The 24,464-nt window shown below is 36.5% G+C and overlaps 1 protein-coding gene across 2 annotated transcripts; it reads left to right on the top strand.

The window, feature by feature from the left end:
• The first annotated feature begins 19 nt into the window (after nucleotides 1-19).
• Nucleotides 20-21,028, top strand: LOC131573708 (nucleoporin Nup37-like). 2 transcript variants are annotated; one of them, XM_058827908.1, is made up of 10 exons: nucleotides 20-93; nucleotides 1,606-1,817; nucleotides 3,464-3,588; nucleotides 4,945-5,017; nucleotides 8,615-8,709; nucleotides 16,005-16,095; nucleotides 18,288-18,469; nucleotides 19,381-19,431; nucleotides 19,850-19,943; nucleotides 20,728-21,028. In XM_058827908.1, exons 2-10 carry the CDS (start codon nucleotides 1,662-1,664, stop codon nucleotides 20,839-20,841), a joined length of 981 nt encoding a protein of 326 aa, XP_058683891.1. In that variant the 5' UTR covers nucleotides 20-93; nucleotides 1,606-1,661; the 3' UTR covers nucleotides 20,842-21,028. The 2 variants fall into 2 exon arrangements, with proteins under 2 accessions (XP_058683891.1, XP_058683893.1); XM_058827910.1 differs by lacking the exon at nucleotides 20-93 and adding an exon at nucleotides 205-224.
• The last annotated feature ends 3,436 nt before the right edge of the window (nucleotides 21,029-24,464 follow it).

Below are 24,464 nucleotides of genomic sequence, written 5' to 3'. Positions count from 1 at the left end.
GCCGCGCCGCTCCGCCGCCCGGGGGCGGGCGCTGCTGGGGAGCCGTGCCGCCGGGGCGGGAGCCGGGGCCGTGCGGGAAACGGGGCCGCGGAGGTGCGTGTGAAGCCGGGCTGGGCCACCCTCGGCCCCACTGAACTGGGGCAGCCTGGCTGGGGAGCAGCAGCTGGGCCCTGAAGGGAAAAAGAGGGAGTAGGAGGGCAAAGGATGCGCGTGGTTGGGGGGAGGTAACGCGCACCCATGAGGCTCGGTTGCCCTGATCGCGTTTCTTAAAGAAGTGAGGGTAGTAATGCTCTTGGTGTTTTCAAGATTGTTTGGTGACGGATAATTCAGGCTGAGAAGGTTGGCGTTCAGCCTGGAGAAGAGAAGCCCGCGTGGAGAGCTCGTAGCACCTTACAGGATCTCAAGTGGCACTACAGGGAAGGCGGACAGGGATTTTGTCAGGAACTGTAGTGATCGGACGAGGTTACAAACTGAAAGAGGGGAAAGTTTAGTTACACGCGAGGAAGAAATTCTTCATGGTGAGGATGGTTAGCCACTGGAACAGGTTGCTCGGGGAGGATGTGGATGCCCCAACTTTGGCAATGTTCAAGGCCAGGTTGGATGAGGCATTGACAGCCTGGTCTAGTGGGAGATATCCCTGCCCATGGCAGCGGGGTTTGGGACTACATGATCTTAAAGGTCCATTCCAACCTCTTAACATTCTAAGATTCTATAATGGCTTGTGTTCATGGGAAGCCTTGGAGGAAGAAAACTTTTGGTGGGGTTAAAACTTGCATTTGGCCTTAGGAGTGAAGCTATGCAAGATATATGATGAAAGTATTTATGGTATGGTGGTTTGTTGTATGAATTAATAAATGAACAACCAACTGTGGAGAGCCTCTCTGTGTTTGAGTGATGCCTCTGTCAAACATGGCTGGCTCCCAAGCAAAACATTCACTCTGAGACCTTCAGATCCTTTATACACCAAAATCTGTCAAAGGTCTGAGATTTCAAGCTGGTTTTCCACATGGTGTGTAGTTAAAGGTCTGATTTCCCAAAAAGACATAAACCAATGTCAAATCTGTTCTGCGACTAAAAGAAGTGATTCTGAAATCAATTGTGTATCTTGGCCTCTTGTGTTCTAGCACAGGAACCTGATTTTCACGAAAGCTGGTTGATGCACAGCAGTATTTTCATTTACAGATTTGCCACCTCGGTTAAATCAGTTTTCAGTTAGACACATAGTCTGTAAAGAAGTAGACAAGTAAAGAGAATTTGAAGGTAGCGATCTGTAGTTTCTTGTTAGGTTGAAAATATTAAAATGTTGTATGTGATATTTTTGGTATGTGTAGTTACTTGATTTTTTGTTTTGGTGTTGGGTTGCCAAGGGTAGCACAAAATCTGCAGTTATTGCTGAAGTCTGTAGAGACGGTTTTGAATATATGTTAGTTTAGTAAATATTTTGATTGCTGAAACAAACAGACTGCATCTAATAAGCTTAAGTGCAGCTTTTGTGTTCTTGAACATGTTATAGGAAATTTTGATTTGCTCTGCCACAAAAGCTACATTTTTTATTTATGCAAATGAGTCATCTATGCTTTTTTAAATTTTTGTGTTGAACTGTAGATTTTCATCCTGGAGAAGACATCGCTTCCATGATACCTTGACTTAGTTCACCGAAAATGAAGCAAGATTCTACTAGAAACACTTCTTACACTGTCGATTGTGAAGATTATGTGCATGTGGTAAAATTCAATCCATTTGACAGTGGAGATTCATGTTCCCTCATTGCTTATGGTGGCAACAATTACGTGGTTGTTGGGACTTGCAGATTCCAGGTTAGCCTGTGTTATTGTTGTTTTTGTTAGATGCTCCTGAAATTGACTTAGCCAGCACCTCTACTGCAGGAAGACTTTGGTCACTTTCCTGTTTCCTCCTCTCCCTGTGGTAAATAAGGGAGAATTTTACTTGTTTATTACACTAACAAATCTAGGATACTTGGTCTTCAGGAAAATAGAAGTATGTATATATACATATATATATATATATGTAAAATACACATTGATACATCTGTGCTAATTTTATCGGTATTTATTTCTATGAACTGTAGAAATACTTACCTATTTTTTTTTCTCCCAGTTGTTTTTATTGGATCTCCCCCACAGACTGTTGGAAACAGTAAAATTTCTTATATTGAAATTATTTAGGGTTATATTGTGAAAAAATTTAAAATGTAAAATATTGAGTGTTGTATATTTTTATGCTGGATAAAATGTTTTTCATTAGATGGGGTTTTTTGCCTAGATGCTAGACAATCAATTGGAGACAATTGTTTGGAATTTCTAAGCTTTTTCCCTTCATTTTGCTTCTTTATTACACAATACTATTTTTGTAATTTTTATATTATGAATAATAGCATAACTGATTTTTTTATTATTATTATTATTGTTATTCCCCATGGTCTTACTGTTGGAAATTTTCTGAAGAGCACCTAGTGCTAGCTGTAAAAACATACTGACATTTGTGTTGCTCTCTACCTTGTTTCTGCCATCAGCCTTGTAAAGGAAGTGATTAAAACTTTGACAGCCACTGGCACAAGGTGTTTGTTCTGTAATTTTCATATCCTCCCTTCCTTTCCACATGGAGAGTCAATGGGTACTTCAGAGTAGGAGACGAAAATGTTATTCTTCCTTCCTGTGGAGAAGCATTGAAAAACTGTGGGTAATTTAATGCATCCTCAGCTGGGTTCTGCTTGGCCTCTATGTTATGTAGAGGGCATACAGAGATGTTCTTTACCTTAAAGCAGAATTGTGACACAGAGAAAATTGTGTAGGAATATCATTTGAGGTGCACCATTGGATGTTCTGAAAACTTTCAAAAGCTTTTTAGAGGTCAACTTATTGATGGAGTCCATAATCCCAATTCTTGTTTTATTTTTCCTGTTATCTAGTGTTCTTACCAGTGGTAAGAATAAGCAAGCTTGTAATTGGGATTAGATGACAGAGGGCACCTTTTTATCTCCTGCTGTTTGAAGAGTGATGCTCTGGAAGTGGCATCATTTTTCCATGGTGTAAAAACAACTCAGAGAGAAGACAGCTTAAATTACATGCTTGCTTTTGTTCCCATTGCTTCTTCTTACTGCAAAATGTGCTAAATTGCCATGATGTTTTAAGTGGCTTTAGTTGTATCTGTGAGGATACTTCTTGTACAGGGAATGAGTTCAGCATCTTCATAGCTCAGTTCCCATTTTTCTGCTCTTTAATGGCCTCTGACTTGAGACTGCAATAATTTAATGTATTTCTAAGTACTTAAATATTTCAAGTTAATGCTTTCTGTATGTTTCAGGTTTTCACTTTGAAGGCGTTGTGATCTGAAAATATCCCAGTATGTGTAATTTTGAAAGCCTTTTCCTTTCATAGCAATCTGGTTTCTTAGAAGTCACCAAGACGTTGTCCTGAATCAGCTAACTCCAATATTTTTATAGGAGGAAGATGCAGAAGTGGAAGGCATGCAGTATAAGACACTAAGAACATTTCACCATGGAATCAGAGTTGATGCCATAGCGTGGAGTCCTGAAACTAGACTTGATGCTATACCTCCCCAGATAAGGTACTTAACAGTAAACAGCTACAGGGAATCCTTGTCTCTTACCTGTTTTCCCAAAGTCCTTAATATTGGACTGTTCAAAGTTTATGAGTGAAATCTAGCTCCTTAGAATTACTGAAATCTTCCGTAGAACATTTTTATTCTTATAGCTTTTTTTTTTGTTACTCATTTTCTTACTTTTTGTCCTACTTCTTGTGTTCCTTGACCCACTCCCCAGGGAACAAGCAGTAAATAATATTTTTTTCATTATTTTTATGGACCTCAGACCTAGTTTCTTTCTTTGTACATCTGTGAAGAAGCATTTAAGAGCATTAGTAAATGTGAGATCATTTGACTGGCCTCCTTTATAAAGCTGTTTCTACTGATTTGCATAATATGTGCTGTGTTTCAGTGTAGGTTAGATACTATTTGTGATAGCCTTTGAGGTGTAAATCTGGAAAATCTAGAAAGCTAGTTAGCTATTAAATGTGAAACTTCTGAATTAAAATGTACTCACTAGCTTGTTTGATTCTTCAAGATTACCATAGTTGCTTACTGCTCCATTTTTTGTACAGTCTTGTTGCTCTACTGGGAATGGCGAGAAGAACGACTCTCTTGTGGAGTCGAACGGGAGAATTTCTTCCAGTTTATTGGCTCAGATATTTTTTATAGACGATACGTGAAAGTACAGAAAAGAAACTCTTATTGGCTAATAAACTAACACATCACCATCATTGGTCAGTGGGGTTCACCACCCCTCGACCTTCTCTTGCAAGAAAACAAAGAACAGACAAACAGCACCTGCAAGGCTGTTTTCTATCTCTGAGGATTGTTTTAATTCCTCCCCATGATTTCCCAGGCCACTTTCTCAGGCAAGACTGAGAAAGTTATATGGCCTGTTATTCCACAGGCACCGTGCTGCCTGCTTCAGAGTTAGCATCCATATAGTCTTTTTGGTTAAAATATGTTGAATAGAGATTAGTTTATGCATTTTATATTTCAGGATTTTAAAACATTGATAATGAGGGCTGTTTTTTGTGCCGTACCACTTAACTTCTTTCATGGAAAGTTTCAGCAGGATTCTATGAGAGATATTTCAGGTAACTGGTAATTGATCCAGATTTAGCTTTGTAAAATGTTTTGCATTTCTTTCTGTGAATAAGTATTTGCACTTGATGCACACAATTTTACAGGTAAGCTCCAGTTATAACTCTGCTGGTTGCTAAAGCAGAAAAGATAGATGATTTTGGTTTCTTTTCAAAATCTGTTTTTTTCTTTGCATCTCGCTTTGCCTTTTTTAAATGAAAGTAAAACTGATAAAAAGTCAACAATTGCAATGTTGATTAACTGAAGTGCCTTTTTTTTGTCCGTTGAGTACAGGTTTTGTACTGCAGCTTCTGATAGGAAGTTAAGGCTCTTTACTTCTGACTTACAGGATAAGAATGAATTTAAGGTAAGGGCAGCTAATGTGATTTTTAAAAGATTATTTAGTTTTTAGTGAAGTCTAATCTTTAACTACCCTTCTGCTCCATTTGTGACAGATCCTAGATCCATCACCTCTAGAGATAATCACTGTATTGTAAATACTTTTCTGTCTTTCAAGTGGGAATAATTGTAATTACCACCTACATGATCTTCTGATTTCCTTCAAAATTCTTCCTTTGAAACAATGTCTCAGTCCAAGTACTACTGCTAATTAGATGTTTGTGCTATCCAGTTTGAAGTTTTTTTGGTGTGGTCTTAGCTAACAATAAGCAAAGCTAATTGATAAAAAGAATTGGGGGAGAGTCTTCCTTGGCTTTTACTGCTTTAGAATATGATAATGCCTCTTTTGATGAGAGTGGCTTATTTGGTATAAAGGAGAAAAAAATAGACTTTTATTTTTGGTATGTTAATTTGTATTAGTAAGACAATGAGATTTGTCATACAGAAATTAAGTGAATTGTGGATGTCATTTATGTGGCCATCCTGATAATAGAATGCATAAAGGCAGGGCTTAAGTAGTAAAGATGAATGCTACTAAAAGAAAATGAAAGAAAATGTTTTTTATCTTGCTTCATATATGCACATACTTTTAATTTCCTTCTTTCAGTGTTGGCTTCTGACATGATTTTGCCACTGAGCAGTGGGATAACTGACATAGTTAGTCAGCTTGATGGGATTTCTGACAAAATAGTTCTAAAAGTTCTTTATGCTCTTTGCTTGTGAGTTCATGTCTGTCATTCCATATTAAAGTTATCCATTTATATAATACCTGCCAGTTTTGTGAATTTCAAACAGTGGGCTTTAATGTTAAGCTATGTGTGAATTAGATCTTTCAACTTAGCAGAATGTAAAGTTTCTTTAACATTAGCTAATGTATTGATAATAAGTTGAAATAATGAAACAATGGGATCAGTTTGGTACTAGAGACTCTAGAGAGCTAAATTCAACATCTAATTTTTTAATTTATTTTGGATTAATAAGGCCACAAGAGCTAGTGTGGTCAGCAGGAGTGAGGAGGTATTTGTCCCTCTGTACTTGGCACCTTGAATTCTCTGTTCTATTTTGAGCCACTCAGGACAAGGAGGACATTGAGGTGCTGGAGCATGTCCAGAGAAGGCAGAGGAGCTGGTGAGGGGTCTGGAGCAAAGGTCCTATGAGGAGCAGCTGAGGGAACTGAGTTTGTTCAGCCTGGAGAAAAGGAGGCTTGGGAGGGACCTTACTGCTCTCTACAACCACCTGAAAGGAGGCTGTAGCCAGGTTGGGGTCAGTATCCCAGCCAACAAGTGATAGGACAAGAGGCAACAGCCTCAAGTTGTGCCAGAGGAGGTTCAGATTGGATATTAGGAAAAAATCCTTTTGTAAGAGGGTGGTCTAACATTGGAACAGGCTGCCCACAGAAATAGTGTGATCACTGTGTTCAAAAACCTTATAGATGTGGTGCTTAGGGACAGATCTGGCAGTGTTAAATTAGTGTTTGGACTCAGTGATCTCAGAGGTCTTTTCCAACCTTAATGATTCTATGATTGTTTGGTGCATATGCAATACAAATGAGAAGTGTTGGCCTGAATTTAACAGTGAAGCTATTAGATTTGTTTATGCCAGCTCCACCACTGAAATTAACTGTCCAAGAACTTTAGTAAGGATATACTCTAGCTGTAGAAAAAGTAAAAATATATATTGTTACTGGGTCAGGCTTGGTCTAATGTTAAAAATAATCAGAAAACAGCTAAAAATACATATTTTTACCTATTAGTGAGGAACTCATTAACTAAAAAGTAGGAATGTGGACTAGTGTGTTTATGTCAGTAATGGTTGTGTTTTAAGACTGTCTTCTGGGGTTTTTTGATTTAAAGTGTGGAAAACCCTTTCTGGCAATCATCTTAATTTCTTATATTTGGACAATCATTGTACTCCAGATTTCTTGTCAAGAAAAGTTAACAGCTAACTCTGATTTAAAGCACATGCAAAATCCCAGATGTTCACTGGGTGAGCTGTGTGGATCTGGCTTTCGGTAAAGTTTGATACAGTGGCTTCTTATTAACAGTTAACTGATACCTCAGACAACCTATTTCAAAACCTGAGGTTAAACTCACGATGAACACATGGAAAATTTTGATCCATTATACAGTGCACACTTGACGCATGGGATCTTCAGGAGAGGTCCAGAACATGGAAACAAGGCTGAGGGAAGTATGTGACTACGTTCAGAATGTAATCTCTGAACATTTTGTCTTTTATAGTAAACAATTGGTACGTGTTGCTTCTGGAGGGATAGACAGAGTAATCTTACTGTTTTCCCCGTGGAAAAACTGTCTTGATGTAATTATCAAAAAGGAACTTGAAGCACACTTGAGTTTTCCATTACTTTGTCGACACAACTAATCCAAAATTTATGGGTTGGATCAAGCCCAGAGCAAAAAAACAAAAGGTAAAATATGACTGATGGATCTTCGTGAAACCTTTTTCTTCTTTTGAGGTTTTCATTTGAAAATGAATTATGGCTTCCTTGTACTGCTTCAAATTTTGCTTAATAAAAAGCATATTTCATCAGAACTGTAGAAGTAAAATGAAGCAGGATATTTGAATTCAGAATGCTGAAAATTGTCAAAAGACTTGGCATTCTGTCTAAATAGTTTAGCATCATCTTAGAACCTATTAGTTCTAGTATAATCCATTAGGTTTTAACAAAATAATGACTTATTGGAAAAAAATAAGTTGGCTGCTGAAAATGTTTCTGTATTGAATTGATGAGGCATTCTTAAAACTTTTAGAGAGGGGCATTTAGTTCTTGTGCATGCTTGAGATTTTTTTTTTTATCAGTTCTGCATTTGTTCCTCAGAATGGCTGCATTTAAAGGTGGTGTGTTTTTCTTTCAGAAAACTGTGGAACTTGTTTTCATTCGACCTTGTTTTCCTCTGCAATCTCTTGGTCTCATGCTGTTATCGAGAGGATATTTTTGTCTCATTTTTATGATACCTTGCTGGGCAAAACAAAAGCAGCTGTGCCTTGAGACTTAATCAGTGGGACTGAATAGAAGAGGGTGTAACAGTAACAGATACATCTAGACATGGAAATTTGCCTGACTTAAAATTTTGTGAGATTTCTTCCAAAAACACCATAGATATATTTAATGAGAGATTCAGAGATCAGAGTTACTTGACAGTAGTCAGAGTTCTTTAAGGTAGGTAGGTAGGTCATGCATTCATTGCCTGATCATTCTCCTCTTCCTTTCTGAGATTTACTATGTTCTACCTTCTAAATTCAGTGGTGGAAAAAAGTGATAAAAAGCTCTGGTGTGATTCACTGATTTCTGTTAAGCAAAAGCATCAAACTGACCTCTGTGCTAACTTCAAGGAGTAGTGGGGGGGTCTTTTCACCTGCAGTATGAACCTACACAAGAATTAGATATTTCAAAGAAATCCAGTTACCAATAAAAACTGTTTTTTACCTTCTATTAAAATGATAATTGTATCTTTACACACATCTTTCCATTAGTAGGTCTGTTAAATACATTGGTGGAACAGTCAGCTCTAAGGTAAAAGTGTTTCTCTTTTCTGGTTGGCAGACATTTGATGGTCACTCAGATTACATTAATGATCTGGTCTTTGCTCCCAACGAAGGTCAAGAAATTGCAAGTGTAAGTGATGATCACACCTGCAGGTATGCATTTTGTTCAAAACACTGGTGAAAAACTAGTATTGCACTTTTACAAACTGTGAATGTTTTATATGTCCACTTAAATAAATAAGCATTTATATTTTTATTTTTAGTGTGCCTCCATGGCCCTCTAACAATACTAGTCCACAAGATAAGAAATAGACTATTCTTGTTAACTTAGGTTGTGGGCTGGCTTTTTGTTGTGACGTGTGGGTTGTCTTTCTTCAAAGCAATATTTTGAACCAGCTAGATTCAAAATTTAGAAAACTTTTGTCTTGGATTTGCATACACTATTTCCCCCCCATTCTGGGATAGGAATAAAATGAGAATAGGAGAGAGCAGACATGAATTATACAGGCCCTCTCTCTGTATTCTGTCATCAGGTGTGTCAAGTTTAAAACCAGTATACATATGAGAACTTGTCCACTTACCCAAATTTATTAGCCTTACCAAGAGGGTGGGATGACAGCCTGAAGACAGCACCATACTAATACAGTAGGACTGGCAGTTAAAAATACCATGATTACTGCTGCTTCTAAGCCAGGTGTTTGGATATTTATAACTGGAAATAGAAGGGAAACATTGTTTAATGCTCTAAAGCATGCTGTATAAAGGTTTTTGATGCAGGAGTTTGCCCTTGTTACCCATCTTCCACTTCTAGTAGTGTGTATGAATCTATTAAGCTGCTCTTCCTACCCCTCTGGTGCAGTTGGACAGATGAGGAGGGCAGCTATGCAGGCTTTTCAGGTCAGTGCAATAGAGCAGCAGGGGAGTTGGGAAAGCATCATCTTTGACTTTCTTTACTCTGATGAGTAGGCAGTTTTTTCATAGATGTCTAGACAGTATTTCCAACAAAATCATTAGGAATGAATAGTAGAAATGTATGACTTACCTGTATCTTTTCCTGATTTATTTCCTATCCTTGATTTCTTTGTTAAATTGTTTGTAACAATTTCTTTGTTAAAATTCAAATTGGGCTTATTCAGCAAAAATCTGTTTGACTCTGTGGCCTTTTCCTCTTTATTTTATGAAATGCTCAGCTTCCCTGGGATGAAAAAATACTGTTTTAAAACCAAATGTCTAATTGATACTAATTTAAAAGGAAATAAAATTATGTAATTAATATATACTAACAAGATTTCAGCTTAGTAACTATGAAAAACATTTTATGCCATAAACCATAAAGTCTTTGGTTAAAAGCCATGGGAAATAAGTAGGTTTTTTTTTGGCTACTTGAGTTCTTATTTTTTCCATTCATGCATGTGGGGCATGAAGACTTTTTCAATTGAATTTAAAGGTTACACTTTCAAAACTAATGGAAAATGCATTCCTTGGGACTTACCAAAATCATTCTTTACTTACTCTGTAATTTGCTTCAGTAGTAATGTAAGAAGAGGAATAATTCTTTTGTCTGTACTGAATTTCAATCCTGAAATTGTTCTTAGGATACAAAATCTGCTAATGCGTATGCAGTAAAGTTCTAGAACAATTACTACACGTCTTGAGTTCCACTTTCAAATCCTAAAAATGTTTTAAAACAACTTTTTAGAATGTACTGGCTATATACAAGCATGGTTAGGTCCTCCCTGGCTTTCACTCATGAGAAAGTTTAGGTTTAAGTTCATCAGAGACCTCTAAGGAAGTAAGATTTTCAATTTTCATCCACTAAATAGTCTTGCCACAAGCTGCTGCACTGTGATATCTCAGAGAGGGGTTCAGTAATTTTGGTTGGAGGACAGACAGTGTAAGTTGGATACTGGCTATATCCAATGTTCTTAGCTTTAAATTGCTGCTGTGTCGCTCAGGAAATCTTGTTATTTCTTGCATGTGGTCTTTATTGGCCTTAGTCTCACGACTCAAAACTTCTTTTCAGCTGTGAAGTAGAACTGCACTAAAAATAATTGCAGTGGTCATCTTTGTTATGATAGCTTTAAGGAATATTTAATTTAATTCCTTGAAATAACAAGGCATTATACACTTCTTTGCATCAAGTGTAGGAATGTGTGCATCCCCCTTTGTTAATGATATCTGTGTGTGTGCAACTCCCTGTGCATCACTCTTCAAAAAAAAAAAAGTTACTACTGGCTTTTTCACTGTGTGGAAACACAGTCTAGGAGTCTGCATAGATTCAGATGTACAAATCATTTTGTTCTGATACTTAAAGAAGCCAAAAAATTGTGGGAAAAGTTTGGAAAACACCATGAGTTCAACTGACACCCTTCACTGTTGGTGGTTATAGACACTATCTGATGTTTCTGGAATTACTTAATGCAAAATGCCATCCTGTCAAAACCCACTAATCTCATATCCATGCTAAAAATAAACCTCTTGACTGTCAAAAGGTTAATTCAGTCTGATTGATAATCACCTCATACTCCCTCCTTGCGTGGAACTGAAAGGTTACTGACAGTGTCAGACTCTTCAAAATACCAGCATGGCAATTTCTTCTGGTCATTGAATGATGGAATGGCTTGTATTTTAAAATGCTGAGAAAGACTCATCCATCCCTTTCTCTCCCTCACTCTCTCTTTTTCTTTTAACTATTTATTGAAATACATCCTCTTCCTCTCTTTTTGAGTGCAGAAGAATGTATAGCTGAATTATCTTCCATGCTCTCTGTGAGTGTACTTGCCGTTTGATTCCATTGTTCTGTTCATTTCCTTAGGCCGTGGCTCACATCACTTCATAGAGGACTTTGTGAATTTATCAGTCACTCTGAAGTTCAGCCTTCTTTCTTGCATGTAGAATAAATGCCAGTCCATGAGAAGGTTAGTTTTGTTCCCTAAACAGGGATTAGAGGGAAAGGTTTGATGTCACTGAAAGCTAAATTAGCTAGAGTCTTAGGACATATTCTAGTGTTTTATCTAGTTTTAGGGGGGTTTATCTGTAGCGTATTTTTTTATATGGTACTTTCATGCCCTACTTATTTGGTGTAAATTTTTCTCTGGACAATATGGAGGAAAGCTAATGGTAACTCCTGGGTTTTTTTGTTTTTTGTTTGTTCTTGTTTTCGTTAATGTACTGCCAGCACAAGTTGCACTTGAATCTTACCTTGTTTATTCAATAAATATTTCAGACTTCAGGTATATTGAGAAGTGTTCATTATCACTTATTTCTGCCTCCAAAACCATATTCTCTTTGCATCTTCCCATTCCTAGTGCAGTCAGGTATGGATTTCTGTCAAAATTTTTATGAATGTTATCTAATTCCACATTGTTCTTGCTTCATCTGTTTGTATGATTAGATTTTCTAGTGTCCTTTCATATAAGAAATTTCATACCAAAATATTAATTCTTTCTGAGGTATGCTGGTTACATTTTATCAAGCTAGTTGTGCATTTTAATTTATGAAAAGAAAGAAGTCTTGATTTTTTTTTTTTCAGAGTCCAGTCTTTGAATTTGCACATTTGTATGCATCCCTGTATGTCCCCCAAATGTAGTCTTATACAATTCTGTATTGTATACACATTGTACAGCCACAATGCAATTATTAACCAACTGGTGTTGGACAGTGCAAGAATTAACTGGTCTCCTGTCAACTTAAAAAAAAAAAAAACAACCAAACTTTCTGGATGAAATGTTTGGAACATTTTTTTCAGTCTGGTCTTAATAAACTTTTAGTTAGGAAGTCTTCAAAATATGAGGATGATGTTGTAATTTCCTTTGTGACACATTATGGTTTATGTTAAGAGTCATACAGTCCTAGAATGTAATCTAGCCTATAAATTGCTTTTAAATATAAATCATTGCATTAGATTTGTTTAGAACTTTTATATTTTAGAAAGCCATCAGTAGAATTTGTAGTTGAGTTTCGCAGTAGCAGTCATATTGCCGAAGCATTTAGTTTTATATCTACGTTGGGAACAATAAGCTGATAGCTCTTAACAGCCATTTTTTGCTTTGGTTGAAAGGACAGAGCTGAAACTTCCATTTTTTTTGAAAATGCTGCGTGGTCTCTGGTTTTGCATTAGATAACTTTAAAGCTATTCCAGTAGTAGTAGTAGTAGGAATGTGTATTTCTGGACTCAGTTTTGAGTGTGCATGGCCTGAAATGTGTATAAGTGAAGTGGAGATACTGCACTGTGTCTCCTGCCTCTACCAACACTGCAGGGTATAATTGCAGCCCAGAGTTAGCACTGAGGAATATATCAATGCTTGCATAAGCAAGTAGATATTACAAGAAGCTAGAGATAACATGTTTTTTAATGCCAAGTTCTGAAATACTATAATTGCTAATTCTTCAGGAACATCATTTCCTTCGATCACCAAAAGAAAATGGTGAACATGGGTCAGCTTTCTGAATGAATATATGTACATTTCCTCTGTGAAAAGACTTCATAAAAAATTCTTTGTCAGTAAAATAAAATTAATTACTTGAATATTACAACTTTCTCTTCTTCTGAGCAGATAGAAGAATTTTTGCAGTTCCACTTCAGCCTTTTATGTCCTGCCTAGTACCCTCCAGATCTGCGATAGCCAAATCAATATGGAGTTGGCAGTACACCTTAAAGAAAGCCAGTGTTGGTTGTATTCTCTTCAGTATTTCCTAATCTCTGCACTTTCATGTTCGTTTTCTGAGATCTTCTCCTCACTCCTTGTGCTCAGTGAGGAGCAACTTCATTCTGCCTTTGTGTGATCTCAGGAGCAGGAATCTTGCCCTTCTCCATAGTCCTCTAGGCTTTTCAAGAGTGATAGGATCTTCCTCACACATGGAATGTGTCTGATGGAGATATAAAGAAATGTATTAGATAGTAAAAAACCCCAGCAAAGCCATGTTGGACATGAGTAATCTTTGAGTAATGAATCTTGTTCTAGCCCCCACCCACTCACTAAAATTGTTTGAAATATTTTGTTGGAAGAATTCCCATTTTTTGCTCTGTCTTTTGGGGATTTGAGAAATACCTGAAGATTACAATCTGGTTTAGTTCTTTAACTACTGAAAATGATGATTTTTATACAGTTAGCAGTTGGTTCTGCTAGTTAGAATTATTCATAATTCAGAAAATTAGGAGATAAAATAAGGATTATCTTCATTGCCATAAGTTCAGTGACAAGTCTATTCCACGATGGTTGGTGGGAAGAGAAGGAGAACTACAAGAGTGGCACATTGCAGGGTTACAAAAGATAAGAATGTTTGGAGAAAAATAAGCAGTATTTTACTTTGGTATAAAATGATGGGGTTATTAATAAAGTTTCAAGATGTTTGAATGGAAGACAAAATCCTCAGTCCTTTTGGATTGATTTACATTATAGGAATGTGGACAAAATGGGGGAGGAAGCATCTGTAGCTGATTTGGTTATGATTACTGAGTAGTTAACTTATTGAAAATCAGCTTGACTAAATTTTTGGGGTTTGCACATATTTTACTTGGGTTTTTCACAAAGAAATATTGAAAGGAGTTAATTGAACACATGTGTAATTGTATAGATATGATGCATTCATACAAGGATCTATCTTGATATGTATTGCCTGGTTTGTATTTTGGGTGTTTTGGGTTTTTTTCCCCAAAACTAAATTATATCATCTTTGGTATCAATAAAGAAAATAAAAAAGAGGCTTTTATCCCTTCTCCTCCACATACTGTTTGTTACTAGCAGTCCTGCCATTCTTACAGAGTAAAAAATACAAATTTGGTAACTTTATAAATAACGAAGTTATGGCAGTAAAAAAGCATAAATTTCTGTCTCAACACCTAATAACATCACTCATTTCAGGGAAGGAAACATAATGGCATATTCCTTTTGCCAAAATGATTCACCGTCTTCTGTTGTATCATAATTTTCTCTCTGCACAGTAAATACACATGGGAAGTGTTGATTTGACTTGGACAAATCTACAAGGCAAAATTTTTGGCAGTAGAAGAAAGTATTGTATGTTTCTAAATTACCTAATCAAGTAGATATTTCATTTTTTAAACACTTGTCAGGTTTTTGTTTTGACTTTTTTTAGTAAGGACACTGATTCTTCAAGATTAGAGACCCTGTGTTTTCTATGGGGAGAACAAATATTTGATCTATTGTGGTTTGGCATAAGAAAACAACATTGTTCATTAAATATATTTACTTTGTTCCCATATATTTTGTCTAGACTTATGATGTATTAGTTAAGAGTTTTCTTAAAACTCTTAAATATAAGGCTCTAAGCACCCTGGTGAGATATAAACTGAAAAAGTCTGAAGGAAGTCAGCAAAAATCCTCTAGAATAAACAATAATAGTATGTAGTCACTCATCTAGCTCGAAAGACTAGGCAGTTCACTGCTTTAAAAATTGGCTGTTTCTGAAGTCTTGCATGTCAGAGAGGAGGGATATATGTGTATGTTTTGGTGTCCAAATGCATATAAATAGTATGTGGTTCAGATTGACATTCACAACTGTGATGTCTTTGTTCTACAACTGAGTTACAGATTTTGTAGGAAAAGAGGGAGTTGAGCAGTGGCTGTGAGGTAAAATAGGCTCAGTTTTGGTTTTGTTGCATTTTAGAAACAAAGTAGCTCCATGGCTTATTTAAAACTCATATTGAACACATCCAAAGAAAACTCACCCATCACCTAACTTAGTTTTGGCATTTCAGCATACCCTTTCCTGTCAATCCATATTGACCAAATCCTGTTGATTTTTAAATTTTTTATAGCTGCCAGATATGTACTGTTGGTGTTCGTAAAGGAAAAGGTTAAACAGGCACGTGATTTATCTGTTGAAAGCTCTCCAAGACCCGTTTTTGGCTAGTGTTACCTCTGTCATAGATTCTTCTGTTTGCCTTAGCTTCATTTCTGGTTTACTTGTATTTCCATTACTCAACCTTGTCTTACCAGGAAATACTGGAAACTTACATTAGGCAGTCAAAATACTTCAATAAAGGGTCTTGCCCTTTACGTGGCAGCATGTATGATTGAAGTTGTTTGGTACCTCACTTTAGGTTCCTTGTATCAGCTGGACGAACACTGACTTTCCTGCTTTGTACTGTCTCACTGTCATTTATGGTATAGTACAAAGGCTGTAGTGTTGCCTTATGAAAAAATGGGAACATCTCACTAAAATTTCATGTCTAGAGAACTAAAATGTCAAATTATTTGAATAGTTAAGTAGAGGCTCTGCCTAGCTCATCAGTGTTAAAATACATTATCTGCAGCACTGGCCACTTTCACTGACCTTCAAATGATACAGCATGAACACTATTTCATTTGGTCACTTCCTCTGTGAACATAATGAGTCACTGAAAGTTAATGTATTTGCAGTCAAATGGCAATAGTTTAGTACTTTTTTTTTTTTCTTTCTTTCTTTCTTTCTTTTCTCCTCAGGGTCTGGGATTTGGAAGGAAATGAGAAAGCCCATTTTGTTTTACGTTCTCCTGGAATGAGTGTTTGCTGGCATCCTGAGGAGGCTTTTAAGGTTGTGGTTTTCAGCTTTTCTCCCTCACTACCTTTAAAATAACAGGAGAGGGGACACACCTAAAGTGTGAATCTTTTATGCTGTAGTAACATTGAAGTTTGAGGAGCTTGTTTACACTGTAAACTGGATATTGGTTGGATCTGCTAATGTGAAGTGACTGTAAATGAATTCTCATTACCATTCTTGTCTTTTTATCCTCAGTCCCTTACTCCTCCCATCAGAAATATTCCTTCTTGATTATGTACATCAGTTGTTGATAACTATTCTGCTGATTAAATTTTAACTGACAGTTACCAGAGAAGAGCTCAAGTTTTTCTCAGTCATGGTAACACCAATAATACAGACTCTTTATAGAACATGCCAAGCTTTGAAAAGTATCTCTTTGAAGTTAACAAGGGACTTTTCTGTTGTTGTTCTTGCATGTATGAAATATGTTCTGAAAAATCACATCAATAGACTGTGATTTTATACTTATTATTGTACTGGGGAAGATTAATCAGCTGGTATGTACTCAAATATCCAGCTTCATTAATGGGCTAGTCCCTGCAGTCTTGGATTTATTATTCCTATTGTGCCTATCAATAACTGCCTTGAGCAGCTACAAATGGTTATTTGGGTTACCACAAAAACACATACTTAAAATGAGAAAAGCAGTCAAATAAGATATCAAAACATTTACACAGCAGTAGGGAAGGAGGATCTCTAATCTCATCACACTTTCCATCAGTATCAATATCCATCCTTACTAAGAAGGGAAACTGTTAACTAGGAAAACTGTTGATTCAGGTGGCATCAGAATTTAATGGGTTAGCTGCTGTTTGCTACTGGGCAACTTCGTTAGCACAACACAATTAATAAGATTTTCCCAAAAATACTGCAATAGTATGCCCATCTTAGATATTACTAGCATGTTTTTTCTTTGACCATTATCAAAGACAGGCACAGGGTTTGGTTTGGGGTTTTTTTAGGGTTTTTTTGGAGTTTTTTTGTTTGTTTTCTTTTGTTTTGTTTTTGAAAAGAAAAGCCCATTCCAAAAGCTCATAAAACTTGATAGACTTAGTTCTTGCTGAAAAGCTTATTGCAGGTCAAAATGCTTACTGCACCATGACCTTTAGTTTGCAGGAAAGCATGTCTTGGTGACCGTTCTGTTTTCCCAAAGAGACCAGTAGTACTGGAGTATTTTTTTTATGCTTCTCTGCCTTTCTTAGTTATTGTTCATGATTATATGAAAGCCATTTTTCTTCATGAAGAAAAATCTCATTTTATCCTCTGGGCATTGGAATGGGTTGCCCAAAGAAGTTGTGAAGGCTCACTCCTTGAAGTGATCAAGACCAGGTTGATTGGCACCCTGAGCAATCTGGCCTATTGGAGAGTGTTCCTGCTCATGGCAGAGGATTGCAAGTAGAGGATTTTTAAGTTCACTTCCAACCCAATCCTTCTATGATTCTATAATTTAATCAGGGAGCTATTTCTACAATACTTAAAAAACAACTGCTTAAGTATATTACTGTAATGAAAAATGCTTAGATAAAATCTGTTGCAAACTGTTACAGGATGAAATAAGAGATATTATATAAAATCAGTAAGTGATTCTACTGATTCTACAGGTACACTAATTAATACTTTGCTTGGGATGATAGAATCATTTAGGTTGGAAAAGACCTCTAAGATCCTCAAGTCCAACCTTTGACTGAACACCATTATATCAACTAAACCATAGCACTTAGTGCCATGTACAGTCATTTCTTGAACACCTTCAGGGACGGTGACTCCACCACTTCCCTGGGCAGCCTGTTCCAGTGCTTGACAACCCTTTCTTTTTTACAGCACTGTGTACTCAGAACAGAAGCTATTGAATGTTAAAATAATGACTTTTTGCTGTATAAAAGCACAGTGTTTTGGTGGTTGTGAACTGGTGTTTCTAACCACCAGAATTATACACATAGATGTCTATATATATATAAATAATGTAATTGTGTATAACAGTGTAACAGTAGTATAGATTAAAGTGGTTTTTATTTATTGGTTAAAGAGTGTCCAGGAGAAAGTTTTCTGGTATGAAATTAAAAACTGCACTTCATTTAGTATTATTAATATTTGTTTGAATGTATTCCAACCTTTCTATAGAGTAGAAAAAATTTAATTTCCCTTACATGCTAAGTTTACCACATTCTATGAATTTCTTTTAACAGCTGATGGTGGCAGAGAAGAATGGGACAATACGATTCTATGACCTGATTACACAGCAGGCCATTCTTTCCCTGGAGTGTGAACAAACACCACTGATGTCAGCAGACTGGTGTTTAAAAAATACCCTTAAAATTGGAGCAGTTGCTGGAAGTGATTGGCTGATCTGGGATATCACTCGCTCCAGGTATTTTTATACCCATTGCATAGGTTTCTTTATTCTCTTCCTAATCAGTACATGAGGAAGTGCAGGTATTTGGCTAAGAGAGCATGGCAGTCACAGAATCACAAATGGTTGGAAGGGACCACGGTGTGTCAGCAGGTCCGACCTCCCTTTTCAAGCAGGGTCATCCTAGAGCACAAGGCACAGGATTGTGAGTATCTCCAGGGAGGGAGACTCCACATCCTCTCTGGGCAACCTCTTCCAGTGCCTGGTCACTTGCAGCATAAACAAGGTCTTCCTCATATTCAGGTGGAACATCCTGTGCATCAGTTTGTGCCCATTGCCTCTCATCCTATAGCTTGCAGCACGGAACAGAGCCTGGCTCTGTTCCCTTGACACCCTCCTTCAGATACTGATGGACATTGATGAGGTCTCTCAGTCAGCTCTTCTCAAGGCTGAACAGGCCCAACTTCCCCAGCCTTTCCTTGTAAGAGATGCTCCAGCCCCTTAATCATCTTTGTAGGCCCAATGCATAAGCTAAATAAATGAAAATTATCAGGAATTACGATATGGATACAGACCACTCCATGGTATTCTTTGTTTCATCTTTATCAATGTTTTCTGTTAAAAATATAACATTGTCTGCCTTTTTGTTCATTTGAGATAGCATTTCACATCTGTTCACCTCTCACTGTATGCGTTTGTTTAAATTTCATTCTAAGTCATAAATAGGTAACTATTGATCCATGATAAACTGGAGAACTACTTCAGTTTTCCTACCCTAAATTGAGGTTGAAGCTACAGGAATGCTCTGGTTTTCCCTCAACTGCTTCACAGAGAGTAGACAATGTGTCCCCTTCACTGTACTTTTGGTACTTATAGTATGAGCTGTAGTTATTTGCAGAACAGTTTTTTATACTGAATGTCTGTTTTAGTTATCCACAGGATAAGAGACCTGTCCATGTTGATCGAGCCAGATTATTCAGGTATAGATATTGTCTCAATTTTGTGGGATTTATCTGTTGAAATCTATGTCTATGCAAACAGTTGTGAGTTTAGTAACCTGGTTGTGTCTCACTTAAGTCATTTTTAGGGGGACTGGGTCTATAAACTTTGTGGAATTTGTGAATGACCCACATTTAGAATATATGTGTAGCATTCATGTGGTATTTTTTTTGTTTTAATAATACTGTGCATGTGGGGCTGTGGTGGGGAATAATTTACAAGATATTTCACTAAATATGTTTCTCTGCTGTTAGTAGAATATGTAACATCTTCACATGTTTAGTTAGTCCCAAGGGAGAGACCTCCACTTTGTCGTGCATACTGCACTTCTGCTGGTATGACAGGGGTATTTGGAAAGTACATTCATTTTATTCATAAGTGGATTCATTTTATTCAAAGGTGGTCCCGAGTGAATGAAAATCTATTTGCAACGACTGGATATCCAGGAAAGACAACTACTCAATTGCTGGTTCATCATTTAGGACATCCCCAGGTAAATTTTTGACTGGAGCTGCATCTGTTCTCCTCCAATCAGACTCATTTTACTTTAAAGCTACAATTAAAAACTAGCCCAAACCATCCAGCACTGCTGCTTGGTGTACCTATTTTTTTTAATTATTCTTTTTTCCTTTGTGGCATTCAGACTAAGGAAAAAAAAATGGTGCACACTTAAACTGGTATTTCAAAAGCTGCTTGATCTATATGTTTTAGTTTGCTTTGCCATATCAGTTCTAAGGGGAAGAAAAACACCTTTACCTGATATCTAATAAGTCTGGAAATATTTCTAGTTCTAAGGAGACTAAAAACACCTAGTGGTGTATTTTTCTGGTTTTAACTACTTATATTTTAAATCCTTAAAGAAAATGCAAAGCATAGGAAATATTTTGGTTTTGCTGGAGTCAGTATATATTTGTAATGATTACATTACCTCCAAACATATTACTTATGAGTACATTGAAATAACAGAACTAATTTCATTTAAAAAGGTTTCTGACATCATGCCTTTATAGTAATAGTGTTTATAGTAATGTAAAGAGTTGAAACTATTTGTTATTATGGAATATTTTGCTGTATGTTACATGTAGTAAGTAGCTACTGGAACAATGTAGCAAAAAATCACATTTTTCAGTAGAATTTCTGCAGTATTTTAACTATATTTTTTAAGGAGCATTTAATCTGTGGTGCTTATTTGTCTGTGCAACTTGGTGTCTGCAGTATAGAAATCATTTTAAGGGAAGTTGTATTGATATTTTTCTCTCTCTCTCTGTTTTTTAAAGCCCATTCTTAGTGGAACTGCTGCTGTAGGATCTGGTTTGACATGGCACAGAACTCTTCCATTATGTGCAGTTGGAGGAGACCATAAAATCTTCTTTTGGGTTACTGAAATGTAAAATAAGCATTTGCCTTCAATACGAAATTTGACAGTATAATGCCTTTTTTCTAGTAAAATGAAGAAATTTACTCTTTGTAATGGTTTTCACTTGGACAACAGAGAAAAGAAACAAGCAAGATATAAATCATTTGTGTTTGATTTTTAGCTTGCAAATACAAGAGCTTTTGTAAAATTTACTATCATACATCTGGTTCTTGGTTATTTCTATTAAAATAAAATGTACTTTTTAAACATTGTATTTTGTGTGAAATGAATTTTGAGGGGTTTTTAAAGAAATTTGTGTCCTAGCATCTCAGTCTGATAATCTCCCTCAGTTAACACAGCTCAAATAACTGAAATTTTGCAGAGTACCTACAGAAAGAACACCTCTCTATATTCACTTTCCCAGCCATGACTATCTTATAAGAAAAAGAAATGCAGTAGTGTACTGTCATAAAGTGTTGTTCCTGGATGTGTTTGAATAAACTGGTTACCACTACCAGTGAAGAAGCTAATGGTGAAAACAGAATGATTATTTGAAGCAGTTTTGTTTCTCTCAAAATGACGGAGGGATTTATTTCAAGCCTGTCAAACAGCATAACGAGGTTTTTTTCTGGTTACAGCCTTTTACTTCCAGTCTTTACAGGAAAATCAAAGGCATTCTGCTTTCTAGAAACATCATATTGGTCCTGTCTTTCCTATACAAGACACAGAACTGAAGTAAAAGAAGAAGACAGAAATAACTCCTGTCTTAAGTGTGTTTTTTGCATGCTTTTGCAAGTGAAGGGATGGTAGGATGTTTCAAATAGCGTAACAGCTCCTTACAGCATCGTAGCCATCCTTATTTAGTTAGATTTTAAAATATTCGTTTGTTTGTTCCTATATATATGGGACACATAAAACCAGTTCAGAAGTAGGACATCAGAAAGTGAGACTACAGTCACCTTTTGAAACGTAAGACCATATTGTATTTCTCATAATCCTTTATCCTTGAGAACTTCTGCTTTCCAGCTGCCACTAAAGTTTACCTAAAATGAATACAAAGTTCCTTTGAAGTTCCAGTGGACTGGTGTGTGCCTAAATTGTAAAATAAGCAGATAACAGCACTCTGTTTACCTTGTATCCATTGTCTGACCAGAGATAGTAGGCTTAAGGGGAGGTTTAATTCACTTGTAGGTAAAAATCTTTGTGGGTCTGGAAGAATTGGCCTAAGGCACTGTTAACCGTTTGGTGTGTACTGAAACAGGCATGGGTTTTTCTGTCCTCAGAGCACACTTCACACAGCTCCTGCCCTTGCAGAATATATCCACTATATTCAGGACCCATACAGAAAAGGATTTGCACCAGCTATGTAAAGGTGCACTCTTGAGTGAGACTTTTTCGGTTTACAATTACTAAGATCCAAGAGGGCAAAGGACAGAAATTCTTTTGTTCCGCAGTGAATTCAGAAACCAGGATGTTTGCTTTTCATACGCTGTTTTTAAGGACTACTTAAAACTGTTTACCCAGGAATGATCTTGCCAAGTTCAAGGCTCTTTATTTTATACTGGAATGAAGTAGTATAGATATCTTTTTTAAATAAATAAATAAATAAAAAGGAGCAGCTAATGTTTTTAGCATGTTCTCCATGCTCTTTTGTACAGAACAAAATAATTAGTTAATCCTCTCATGTTGTCTTAGCATAGTACTTGGAAAACTGAAACTTGACAAACCATTTTCAGAGAACTGCAAACCATTTATCATTTAGTTTCCATTTTCTTTTTTTTTTTTTAAAGAAACCTACATAATGCCTAACATTTTTATTCTCAGTCTATTTAACTGTGAAGGGCTGATAATTCTCTGAACCGTTTGCAAGATTTGTACAAATTCTGGCACACTGAGATTGTTGAGATTGGGAGGGACATTGCTTAAATTCAGCGTAGAGAAAAATCATTGAGGCAATATCAGTTTCATAGGGAAAACTTCACTAGAATACCCTTTGCAAGCATGGATTTAGAAGACTCTGTGGGAAATCAAGCAAATGTTAATCCACACTGATTTTTTCAGCTGTTCATTGGACCACCTTATTTAAAACAACTATTGCCCCTTGTGGAGGATCAGGTGACACCATGTCTGGAAATTTTTTTGGACCAGCTCTTTGTTTCTGTTTAATTTGTCTCTCAGTTGTATAGCTATTTGAGTTCTGGGCTGATTCTAACCTGAATGTGGTGTCCTGGGACCTGTAACAGTGTATAAGCACACAAGATGCATATGAATGAACATTGTAAGCTACAGTAGCACTCACCAGTTTTTCTCAGCTTGTACAGTTTTGTTTCGAAGTTGACCCGAGGCTCTGATTCTGTGCAATGTATGGAGCAGATCAGTTTCAACGTTTTGAAACCCGTGTTCTTGCCTTTACTTTTCTGTGTGCCCTAATCACAAGTCAGGTGTTTTTTAGTAAAGATAGAGCTCTGATTAGTTTTCTGTACACATGGCTTTTCCACTCCAAGTTAGCATTAGCATATGGAAAGTTGACATCTTCAAAATACTAACACTCAACCAAACTTCATTTTGGTAATTTTTAAACACACTTTAATCTTTTCCTTCACTGGAAGGTGGAGCTACACAACTGGGCCTTTAAATGCCAGCATTTGTATCTACACATGCATAGGGCAACTGCCAGCAATTACATACTGTACAGTACTTATTCCTCCATCTGACATTTATCATCCAGCATGGGTGCTGGTAAAAAATACATTTTCAAATCATTCACACTATAAATCTGAATGTTATCACTCAATTATTTTTTATAAATCCTCTCCTTGGGAGTTCAGTCACTTATATTTGCAGCTGAACAAGTTAATTCAATTAAAACATTTTTAAGAGGTTTTGGAAAATTTGGATCATTTTCCTCCGTTCTCTCTTTTTCACTTTTCATACCCTGCATTTCCTAACTCCAGCTGGGAGGAAAAAGTGCTGTGTTGCACTTTTCTATGCAGTATTTTTGAGCAAATTAAAAGCAGGAAGTACCAGAAAGTTCACGAAAAAGCATATTCTTGGGAGATTTCTTATCCAGCTTTACAGACCAATACATTCAGATAAGATCTGACTATGCATTTACATTAATTTTCCAGTGTCACTGCCTGGAAAAATTGTATTATAGACACTTTATCATAAATTAAATTAGTTCTTCTTGAATTTAGTTGGAATTTTAAGGTAATTAAGGTGGCAAAGTAAATAAGTTAAACAAACGGCTCCATTGCCCAACAGAAATTTGCACAACTCTTGTAAGCTAGGAATTGAAAGCTAAACCCACTGAATTTTGTAGGTTAGCCTGCTGCTCTTCCTTTGGGAGACACAAGAAATTGAGCCAACAACATGTCAGTGGTCCAAAGCAGAGTATGAATCACAAGTTATTCAATAATTCAATTAGTATAGACAAAAAGCTTTGCTACACAATCTTAGTAGGCGAGTAATAATGATGTCCATATAACAGCAGGTTAATAAATACATTGTGAAAGTAATAAAGCTAAAAAAAGCTGCTTCAGTAAATAAAAGAGAATTTTATGGCAGCTTGAGTAAATAAGTGCTCTCTGTACAGCCACTATTGAGTCTGTATATGGATTATTAGAATGCTTTGGCAAACTGTAATGATTTGGATGT

The sequence above is a fragment of the Poecile atricapillus genome, chromosome Z (genome assembly GCF_030490865.1).
Source record: "Poecile atricapillus isolate bPoeAtr1 chromosome Z, bPoeAtr1.hap1, whole genome shotgun sequence".
NCBI lineage: Eukaryota > Metazoa > Chordata > Aves > Passeriformes > Paridae > Poecile > Poecile atricapillus.
The sequence above is the reverse complement of the archived record's forward strand: the minus strand, read 5'-3'. Positions and strand labels throughout refer to the sequence as shown.